The sequence below is a fragment of the Trachymyrmex cornetzi genome, unplaced genomic scaffold (assembly GCF_001594075.2).
Source record: "Trachymyrmex cornetzi isolate Tcor2-1 unplaced genomic scaffold, Tcor1.1 scaffold1399, whole genome shotgun sequence".
Lineage (NCBI taxonomy): Eukaryota > Metazoa > Arthropoda > Insecta > Hymenoptera > Formicidae > Trachymyrmex > Trachymyrmex cornetzi.
Genome location: NW_017295981.1, coordinates 309,336 through 321,245, shown reverse-complemented (window position 1 = coordinate 321,245; position 11,910 = coordinate 309,336). Strand labels below are relative to the sequence as shown.

Here is an 11,910-nt window from a genome sequence, read left to right as displayed (position 1 = left end):
TGAAAAGTTTGTAACTTGTAAGATGTTAAATCTTTTTTTGGAATACCTCCACCAATTGATGCAAAGTATGTACCTTTACTCGAAAATATACACATCACTCCTTGCAATAATCTGATCTCGCATGTCCGTTAAGGTCAAAATTCAAATCTTTTAAGGTTAGGTATTAAAAGTTCGTACACACGATACACACACTGCACATATCGCGTTCCATTTAAGCGTGGCAAACTGTGTTTGAGTGTGTTATACTGTGTCGGTTTGTGTCTCCTAAAAGGAAAGCAGCCTTTGTGTACGACACAGTGTTACACTGTGTCATCTGTGTACGTTGTTGGAAAACACCCAAACTTATGGTGTAATCCCTTAACTCATGGTGTAATCATGGTGGAAATATATAAGGTGAAGCAATCTGATAGATGCGCAGTAGGAAAGTACATATTCGGACATATTTGATTGGCTATTTCCAGTATTGCTACCGCCATTATGCGTATTGTTTCACCTTATATATTTCCACCATGGGTGTAATAAGACAAGGTGTAACATTGCGCATAATGGCGGTGGCATAATAGAACAACCAATCATATTTGGGTCCAAATGCAACCGCGAAATTTGAATACGACATTATGAATTTAATGATATAAATAATATAAAATTATATAAAATCACGATTTTCAATAAAGTACAACATAAATATACCTGAAATAATAAAAGTTGAGTAAAAAATTACCCCGCAAATCGCCGATTTGCGTAACGTAACACGGTAGTGTCGCTGCTCTTGGTCTTAGCGTCGAAACACTATAGTCTCTACTAATTCTTGCAATAAGAAAAATTCCATTTTCATAAATACATTATATATTCCACTTATATGCGTATATAAATGTATATATACATATATATACACATATAATAGACATTATTTTACAAAGTAAATCAACAAACAAACAAAAAGTTGTATTAACAGTTGTTTTAACGTGGTTCAAACTTTTCTTTTTGGAATGGAAATAATTCAAAAATACATAAAGTTATTAGAACATATTTTATTTTTTAAAATAATACTTATTTGTGCTGATAGTTCACTAAGATATCACAGCATATCCTAAAAAATAAAATCAATAGATATTAGCATCAAAATTATAAATTGAGAACAATACGTATTATTCTATACTACAACCAATTTTGTCATAATCTTTTCTTAATATTTTCTTATTAACACGTATTGTTGAGGAACAGATAATATGTTATAATTATACCTGGGTCAAGTTTTAAGAGAGAGGTATTAATTTTTTTATATTATATACATTAATTTATATTATTTGCAGTTTTAGATCTTACTGAAGAATTATATGGATATTATATATATATATGTATATATTTAATAAGTGGATATAAAAAATGTATATAAGGCAATAATATATCTGCATGTTTTTATTGTCAATCTCCTTGCTTTTAAGCATTTCCTAACCTACAATATTATATATTATTATAAATACTTAAACACATTTATTAACATGATTACATACTTTATTAACACTATCATTATTAATACTTATTTATTTATTTATGATAATAAATTTTGATAATACATATAGTATTAGGGCCTGAGCACAATAGAGGAATAGGAATTAGATATTAAGATTTCAACCTATCAGAAACTGATTACATCGGAATACACGGTTTCTGATAAGTTGAAATCTTAATATCTAATTCTTGTTCCTCTATTGTGCGCAGGCCCTTACCTTGTTATCTTTTATGCGAGTATATATCCCATATGTGACCACACACACACACACACGTCCCAATTTCTTTCTCAATTAATATATCTGCCATCACATTGTTTTTAGCATTTAGATTTTAAGTACTTGCGCTTTTACGGAAATATTTTCCCTGCCTCGCCATTGTTTAGGCCAACACTAATTCCATATATTTTTTACATTATTTTTAAACAGAAATACATTTAATCTTAAATAGAAATACGTTTAATCTTAAATAGAAATATTTTAATTATATGTAATTATTTGTGTATTTAAATTTTGCGGGTGCATTTGGATCCAAATGTGATTGGTCGAAGCGCATACTACTGCGCATCCACGGGAATGTTACACCTTATTGTCTTGTTACACCATGCTCCCGGCTTTATCATGTGATCCGCACGCACTTCGTTCGCTACTTCCGGAAAGTTCAGACGGCGCTGAGAATCGTTCCCCCTTTTTTTCGGGAGGGGAGTTTGTACCCCCTGCTGCCAAAAAGGGGCAGCGCGTAAAAGAGCAGCAAAAAAAGTGATGCAAAAATTGTCAAATATCGGGCGCATGACGGCGGTGTGGCGAACCCGGTGAGCCTGGGTGAGCCTGGCGTTGGTGGTGGAGTGCGGCGTATGTAAGAGAAAAAAATAAAAAGGAAAAGAAACCAAAACAAACACGTAGCCGCGTTAGGCAGCGCCGAGGAGTCACGGCGTGCGAGCGCGATGTCGAGCACCCTGGAGAAGAAGATTATGAATCTGGAGGAGCGGTTGCGGGCGGAGAACGAGTCGCGGGAGCGGGACAGGCAAGTCGGCGGCGACGTTGGCGGCCCGGGTATGGGCTTGCACTCTTCGTCGTCGTCGTCGTTGGCGACGACGGTGGCGGCAGGACCCGCGTCCAGCCCCGCGCCCCGCAGACCACGGCAACGTAAGCAGCTTGCTTTAAATGCGCGTAAACATCCATGCGAGTCCGCTCTGGATCTTCCACTTTCTAAATGGATACGATCCATCTTGACGATGCGTTTACCATGATTTCACGTGTACAGGTTATGTTGACCGTCGGGCTGTTGATCGAACTTCGCTGTCGATTTTGCGAGCGTGACTCGCTCGCTGTTTGATTTATGTCTATTTCTACCAATATAGATTAACTGTAATTACTATTTAATTTATTCTTTATTTTTTTCTAATTCTTAGATCAAAGATACAAAGTAATAATGAATTTGATCACTTGCATTAGATTAATCATTATAAAAGTTAGCTATAGATATGATAGTTTACTATATATGTACATGAGATTAGCAAGTTAAATGTAAAAGCATATAAATATTTTTAACGATTACATAATGCAATAATGGTATTGTTGCGTTATTTAGCAGAATATTAATGTATTATTTCAATGCCAAATTTGATTATATTACCACTGCATTTAGATACTTGATACAAAGCAGTTTTTAATATATACTAATCCAGTGTAGTACGAGTTTACCAAATTTATCATAAGTTAAATTTAGATTAATGGAGTAAATTTGCTAGTTTACACTTGATGCATATTAAAGCTATTGTATACAAATCGACATGAAGATGTGTGTTTAATATAAATATAGAAACTAATTAAATCACAAAAATTTAATATATATGCTTTTTATTGTATTATTTGGTAAATATATATTGGACATTCAAGATATTTTGTTTTCATGTTCAGATTACGTCAGTATATAATGGTTTTATATACTAGTATGTCTAACTGAATTTGCTTAATCTACATTGGTAGAAATAAATTTTTTTGCTGAATAACATTTAGATCCTAAGCTGTTTATTATTGTATTAGGTGTTAAACTTAATTCTTGTCGTTTTTTCGTCTCCAAAATTGATTTGTTTCGAAGGAAAATACCTGAATCAAAGTATTATTAATAAAGTATTATTAATTAATAATAAAGTAGAAAATGGAGGAAATTATTTTTATTAAGGTATTCATTCATCTTCCCTTCGAAACAAATCAATTTTGGAGACGAAAAATGGCAGAAATTAAGTTTAACACCTAATAATTGAATTCTTATACCGAATCAAAAAGTAGACATGCTAATAAGTCACATAGTATAATAAATATTATAATAACTTTTAGGGGAGAAAGGATATGTTAATAGAGCTCAGTGTTAAATATTAAGAATGTTTAGTTTTGAGGGTTTTGCTAGAGGTAGCACTAATGCCAGTGTTGTTGAAGACATTTCAATCACAGCTGTTATTTCTTAATGCTTTAATATTACTCTGTGATATTTAGTCGTTTATTAACAATGGATGCAGTAAAAATCATGTTTATATCGTTTTAAAAATGGAGTTTCCTAAAGAGCATTTTCGATATGTATTGCTTTTGTGTTTTAATCAGAAGAAAACGGCGGCTAAAGGTTATAGAATTCTGATAGAAACTTATGGTGATGTTGCTCTATCAATTAAGACATGTGACTATTGGTTCTGTCGATTTAAAAGTGGTGATTTCAATATTAACGACAAAACAACTAAGAGTCAATACGTGGTTAAAATTAATATGCATATGCGTAGGAAAATTATGTTAATACTGAAGATGGTCTAATGGAAGACCGAAACGTTTATTTAAGTGTAATTAATTTAAGTTTAATCAATTGAAAGATTAATTCGATTGAAATATAAAATAATAGCGTCTAACATCTTGCGTTGTTTTATGCCTTTCAAATAATTCTCTGTTATTAACGACAAAAGTTGGAAAATGCAGATTTGCAAACATTATTGGACGATAATCTAGCACAATTCATTTCAAAACTTGCCAGAGAATTAAATGTTGATCATACAGCAGTTATTAAATGTTTATGTGATATGTTGTTTAAATAAATCAATTTTTGAAAAAAAACCCTCAAAACTAAATCACACTCCTAATATATAATATATATAGTGTTATAATATAAATCAATGCTAATATGCATACTTAAATGTAGAATATATATTGTAAACATATAATTAAATATAGGATTAATAAGCTCAATATTAACCCTCGTAGGACACACTGGGTCTTTCGTGACCCATGCCATTTCTAATAGTTCTTATTTCTCATATACCTGTGAACATGGCCCTTTCCCCCCCCCCCCCTCCATGGAAATAAACTTATGATGAGGGGAATATAGGGAAACAACGTGGACCAGCAATCTCTATGTCAAGCAGCACGGTCGCAAAGTTGCGTGAAGAATCGAGAGATCCATGTCTGTACTCGGAACGTGCCTTTTTACTAGTAATTTAATTCAGTTATTTTACTATTTTTATATTGAGTAGGCTTATTTTATCGTGTCTATATTTTTTTTTGCTGTATTCACTGCAGAAAGCCGATATGCGAAGTCCACAGACACCGTGTATTTTCCTTTTCTGGTGCAGAAAGTAATTTTCATAATTTTTCTAAACATTTTTTTCAATGTTTGCATAGCAGGATAATTTAGTAGAGACCTTAAAGAATATGTGTGAATTTTTACAGAATTTTTCGAGCACTCTAAGAACCTTTCGGGTCGGACACGAATGACCCATGTGTGTCGTCCAAAGGTATCAAAAATAAGTGTGTCCTACGAGGGTTAAATGAAAATGTATTTCAATATTAAATTTAAAAGTTTTCTATAAGTTTGATTTTAAACTTTTTAGAGAAATAACAAATATTTTTTCAATGTTGATATTAAGATTATTTTTGCTTATTAAAGCAAATGTAGACTTATTTATACATGCTAAATTATAAGGAAGTTACGTTTAATTATAAGAAAAGCGTAGAGAATGAAAAGAACTTAACATTATTAATTAATATTAAAATATTATGCATTTCTTAGTTGTTGGGGATATGGGTACCCCGACACGACTCAGAAGACAGCTAGATCTGCCAGTGTCGCAGATAACACCGCCAAAGATGCATGATAGTGAAGTTGAGTTAAAACTGCAAGAAATTATGAAGATGAACGGCATTCTAAATATCAACGGTCAAAAATATCAGACGGATATGAAAGATCTGGAGCATTTGGGTGAACTCGGTAATGGCACCTGTGGACACGTTGTTAAAATGAGGCATAAGCCGAGCGGCGTAATAATCGCCGTGAAGCAGATGCGACGCTCCGGGAACGCGGAAGAGAACAAGAGGATAATCATGGATCTCGACGTCGTACTCAAATCGCACGACTGTCCATACATTGTGCAGTGCCTGGGCTGTTTCATCACTGAATCTGATGTTTGGATTTGTATGGAACTAATGGCGACGTGCCTAGACAAATTGTTAAAGCGTAGCAGGCAAGCGATACCAGAAGATTTTTTAGGAAAAGTTACAGTAGCAGTAAGTTTCTTTATCCTTTTGTTAATAAGATATTTTATGTCCTGAGTTCCATAATTGCTATCTTCAAAAATCTTAAAAAATTATAGGAAAGAAGAAGATACATATCCCGAAAAAAGATAATTTTATTTTTATCATATTATTTTTTAAATTAAAATACTTTGTTGTGTTAATTTTTTTCTTTAAAATTTGAAATATATTAGATTATGTTTTCATAATTTCGAAATTATTGGAAAGATGACTTTACATTGTGATACATTTTTTTCTTTGTAGACAGTAAAAGCGTTGTCGTACCTGAAAGAGAAGCATGGTGTAATACATAGAGATGTGAAACCTAGTAATATATTACTTGATGAGACGGGAGGAGTAAAACTTTGCGATTTCGGGATTTCTGGCAGACTGGTTGATAGCAAAGCGAAAACGAGAAGTGCGGGATGTGCGGCATATATGGCTGTAAGTAAATGTATATCACAATACGGGAAAATGTTCAACTTTTCTGAATAATTTATTATTTTAATAATTGTGTTTTTTTTTATCGTTTTTTTGTATACAGCCTGAAAGGATAGATCCACCAGATCCTACTAAACCGGATTATGATATAAGGGCAGATGTATGGAGTTTGGGCATTACTCTAGTGGAACTAGCTACGGGAGTATTTCCTTATCGAGACTGCAAGACTGATTTTGAGGTAAAATTTCCGTTGGAAATTAGATTTTTAGATTTTTTTTAATCTCTATTATGAATTGTACTAAATATGCGTAATGAATTATATATTAAAATGAACTATTGCATATTAGAAAGCTCTTTTGCTTTTAGTTCAGTATGAAACTTTATTTTTAATATAGTTTCCTCTTGCTTTTTCTCTCTCCTTCTCCCTCCCCTCTCTTTATCTCTTTCTGTATCTTTTGAAAAAAGTTATTTCGTGATTGGATAATTTCTTTCAATATGCCTATATCCATTTACATTGTTTCATACTTATTATTTTATTATTCTACTCATTGTAGGTACTGAGCAGAGTAGTACAAGATGATCCTCCATCTCTTCCGGCGGATGCACTCTTCTCCAAGGAGTTCAGGAGTTTCGTCAGTTGCTGTCTCACAAAGAACTACAAGCACCGGCCAAAGTACCACAAGCTCATGGAACATGCCTTTATTCGCAAATACGACGTTCTACAGGATGGCGAGATAAATTCTACCCTAACAAACTCAGGCTGTCAATGGTTCGGCAAAGTCATGCGGCAGTTAGAACCAAGGTGAAAATCAATAATATTTGCTAATTGCTATTTGCTGTATGCTTTTCTTAGATTAGACATAATAGTTAAGATGTTTAATATTGTGATAGGAATGATAGGATGACATAATCAATTAAGAATGCTAGCGTAACAGTAAAATCGCGAACTTTTTAAATATGGCATGAGATTCTTGACTAATAAAGATACTGATTTCTGGTTTGGTTATCTATTTTTTTTGTCTTGGTAACCAGGTTTAATCGCGTTTTACGAACGATTTTTTTCGGTTAAAACTTTATGCACTTAACATGTTGACGATCAGTGAGTTTTGGACCGAAGCGTTTTGCGAATTGGCCTGTCGTTGGATGTTAATGATTGTATAAGTTGTCCCGGAATTATGGTGCCTTTGGCTTTCAGCCAGCGGATTCTCTCTCGTTGATTGCGCGTGTCGACTTTTGCAACTGAAGAATGATCAATTCACGAATTTGTAGAAAATTTGTCGAATACAAACGCGATATACTCCCGAAACATCCGGTATATATTTATCTCTAATACAGCTTTGCAAAAAAATTGACTTTTACAGTTCTTTCTTTCGAATTAAAAGTTTGCGTGCGTGTTGAATTGTGTTGCAGCCTTGAGCTTGAGGGAGGCAGCGCAGCGTAGCATCCTCTACCTCCCTCATTCCTTACTCCTTTCCTATTTCCGCTCCTTCCCGGACAAATTACCTGAAAATCCCCGAAAGAGATTTAAAAAAAAAAGAAAAAAAAAGATTAACTATCCTGCTCAGGGTATCCAAAAATCTGCCCGATTTTCATTTCGAGTTGTTTGGTTTGTGCACGCGCCTGTTACACACCCCACCCTTCAACCCCTATTCACGGTAAGCATTTTTTATTTATTTTAATGTATTTTCGTTTCTTTCTTTTCGCCTACTTTTGTTGCGTTTAGCGTAGCAACTCGCAACTCCGTCGCGATGCACGCATAATTTTTCCCTGTGCACATGCCATTTTTCTTTTCTTTTTTTGCAAATTGATTTTGTAAAATGAATTCTTGACTATTTGCAGATCGGAGACGAAATTGCTGCAGCAAAATTAATATAATCGTGACAAAAAGAATTATGGATTGTACACAAGATATCCTAATTATAGAAATTTCAATCGTATCATTTACTTCCTTTCTTAATTTTGTCAGTAAAATTTTTATAGAGCTTAAGATTTCTCATTATTTTGATGTAAAGTTTTCGCCGTGAGCGACTCTTTCCACGACTTACATGACGCGAAAAATTCTGATCTCGCATAAAGACGAGATTTTCTTCCGGAAGTTTCCGGCACAATTTAAAGACGATTTAATAACTCTTATAATAGAAAACTTCTGTCCTCATCTGCGTTTTGCCTGCTAACAATTAACGATTAACGCTTTGCTCTAACATTCATTAACTCTTCTAGACTGAGGTTTTTTACAGAGTCATCATGGTACGATTATGGGATGATGGTGGTACATACGCATACCGAAAGAATCAAATTGCACTTTTGTGTATTAAAGGGAAATCAATCATATTCATAAATCTTCAGAAAATTTTATTTGGATGGCGATTCAGTTCCAGATTACCAGGATGTCAGCAGCAGCGAATTTCGGGTCACGTGTCCCTGAAACAGACAGCTCAACTTCGAGCGCAATCCGAGGTGCCAGCCTTCTTGAGGAGCAATATCAATAGCAGCTTTAGAGAATCGTCGAATTGTGGTTTTCTGCCATTTCATCAGCGTTCCAACAGCGAAAATGGCGCGAACTACGTGCCCTACAGTCCATACACTCTTCGTCGGAAGGAGATGGCTCGACCGTTCTCACCGCCAATATCTAAGGACGCGGCGGATCAGCCGGAGCCGAATCTGCCGCCGCGACCTTTCTCGCCCTATCGACAGCACGAGCAGAGCATCACCAGGCACGATTACAATTCCTCGAATCGCTGCTCGACAACGAACGGTCAAAGTAGACAGGAGACGATGACGACCACGACGACGACGACGACGACGACGAGACCGTTCTCTCCTTACAGGACTCAGGACTCCACTTTGGACAGCAATGGTCGACCATACTCCCCGTATCGCAGTAGCCGTTACGAGGAGCGGGACGGTGGCAATAAGGCAGATCAATGGCAGGGAGGCGTTTCAAGATCGTTGAGCCCTTTCACCAGGGACTATTCGCCCTGGCGGCGGGAGAACGTTGATCCGCCTGGCGTTATTCAGCCACCACCTGCTACGTATGACAATAGCGGCCGTTACTCACCATTTTTGCAGCGACTTGCGCACCCACCGTCACAGCAATCTGCGACACTCCAAACTTATCCACAGACTCAGAATATCTATGGTAGTCCGATGATCAGCCGTAAGAGGTAATTTGAATATTTGTTGGAAGACTTGAATTTTTTGTGATTTACTTACAAAATGCACGCACATGATCGTCAGAATTATTTTTTAAGACACTGTCATTTAGAACTTAACATTTACCGAAGTATGAGATGAGTATAAGCTACTTTATATTTTTTATTTCTTTCACTTGCAATGATATTTGCTGATTGATATGCACATTGAATGCTCTATATTTATTCTTATTTATCCTTCGTTCAGTCTTTTATACGTCTATTAGATGTGCTATTTAATTTTAATCTAATAATTTCTATTCTTTATTATTTTTAATGCAAAAGTCTATTTTTGAATTAACTTTATTTAGTATAGTAAATGTTATTACCCCCTTTTACATTAGGTTACTTTTTATAGATTTCCTTCGGAGCCACCGCCGCAGGGATCCCACGGTTCCACTAGTCCACAGTTGTTAATCTCCCGTTTTGCGCATCAGCTGAAACAGGAGTCACCGCCGTCGTCATTGGCGATGCCATCGCAACAGATTGTTGGCTCAAAAGAGTCCGCGAAGAAACGCTTTGCGTCCTATGTACGTCTTAGGCTCGGCAGCGACCGCGCTCCTTCACCGGAACCACCGCCGAGATTAAGTCGTGGCGAGTCCCCGCTTGCTCTTAGAAGGAATTTAATTGAACAAGCGTCTCCTTCTTTTCCGCGAAGGTGTGCATCTCCGCTTTTTGTTTGCTTTTTACTTGCTAAGAAGATAACTTCTTGTAAGATTATGAATTATAATCATCATTGATTATTTTTTTCAGTAAGATCAAAAGAGAATAATGTACATGATAATTCGACTTTTTTTTTAGGTATGTCTCGCCTTCTCCGCCTCAGCCGCCGCCTAGGAGATTGTCGGAAAGCAATTCCGTGCCTGGTAGCCCGCAACACGTGCGAGCTCGTCTGCGTTACACACCCGAACCTCAGAGGAGACCTCCGCCACCATAACCCACCGCTACAATCATTAAGCCTTATTATTCCTTGTTGGTGCCATATGTGACTACGGATACTCGGACGACGATCACGTGCATCACGTAGTAGCGAAGTGCATCGTTATCCGGCAACGGTTGCGCGCACAGAGCGAGTTATAGAACGTGTAGACAAAGACGTATACACAATGTGTTCCGAACATTGTAAACTAAAAGAAAAACATACAAAGGAAACAGAGAAGCGTGTCCTTAATACTCGAGCCGCCGCGAACTCGGAGTTGTGCGCGAGTCGAAGACTTGTACGGGAACGTCGATTTAGCGTGCGAAACGGCTGAAAACGCTGGAAAATATTTCATCTTGATTTGATATTCTCACGCATTTGGATTCCCGGACGCTTCGAACGTGAGAATTGCCTTGCCTTAAGATATACGAGAACTTATACTAACTAGTATAAATATTTCAGATCTCTGAAAGATTTCCAAGTATTTCAGATCGAAGAATATTTTCTGAATTTCTTATTGCTGTTAGGACTTAGGGAAGAGTGAAACGTCTTTTTCGAATTTAGAACGCTTCACACGCTAAAGTCGTTGTAAACGTAAACTTCTGCACGGTCGAGCAGCCTTTAGCTAAATCGCGTCGACCGTCTCGGTTTGATTGATCTTGACGTGCAAATAATTGGAATGAATTATTTTTTACAAGATAGTTGGAAAAAAAAAGAAAAAATTGCACAGATCATTCCTAAAAAAAAAAAAAAATAAAATAAAAGAAATAGTTTCACTACAAATTCTCGCCGAATTCTTTTGCCTCGATTGTTCTTCTAAATGAAGGAAGAAGGAAGCATTCAATTAAGAGGGATTATTAGGATTAATATTATAACCGAGAGTGTGATCGGCGCCCCGAGGCCCGTGTACACACGTTTTACATACGTGAGGGGATCGTTCGCGACGGCGAACGTTCTCGCGACGTTTGCACGGCTTTCTTCGCCGCCGCGAAATGCGAATCTACCTTCAATAATTCTTTTCTCGACGTGTATTTATAGATAATACGCAACGAGAAATACGATGCTCAACTTTTTATATCGTTTGCGTATTTAAAAAAAAGTACAGCGACGGAAAAGTGCGGCATTAATCGCGATGCACCGCGATGTTTTTTCTACATCAGCCTCGACACACATTATACATACATATTTATGTACATGTGTATATATAAATATATATACACGCAAACGTGTGTAAATATTTATAATATAAATATACACAAGAGAAGTATATGGCATATATGGCATTGTGCCGCACGTG

The 11,910-nt window shown here is 36.1% G+C and overlaps 1 protein-coding gene across 1 annotated transcript; it reads left to right on the top strand.

Annotated features, from left to right (window-relative positions):
- Nucleotides 1-2,169: 2,169 nt before the first annotated feature.
- Nucleotides 2,170-11,703, top strand: LOC108771136 (dual specificity mitogen-activated protein kinase kinase hemipterous). The gene is made up of 8 exons (XM_018523054.1): nt 2,170-2,657; nt 5,563-6,056; nt 6,327-6,506; nt 6,607-6,741; nt 7,058-7,305; nt 8,876-9,667; nt 10,053-10,352; nt 10,496-11,703. The coding sequence occupies exons 1-8, from the start codon at nt 2,456-2,458 to the stop codon at nt 10,629-10,631; spliced, it is 2,487 nt and encodes an 828-aa protein (XP_018378556.1). The 5' UTR covers nt 2,170-2,455; the 3' UTR covers nt 10,632-11,703.
- The last annotated feature ends 207 nt before the right edge of the window (nt 11,704-11,910 follow it).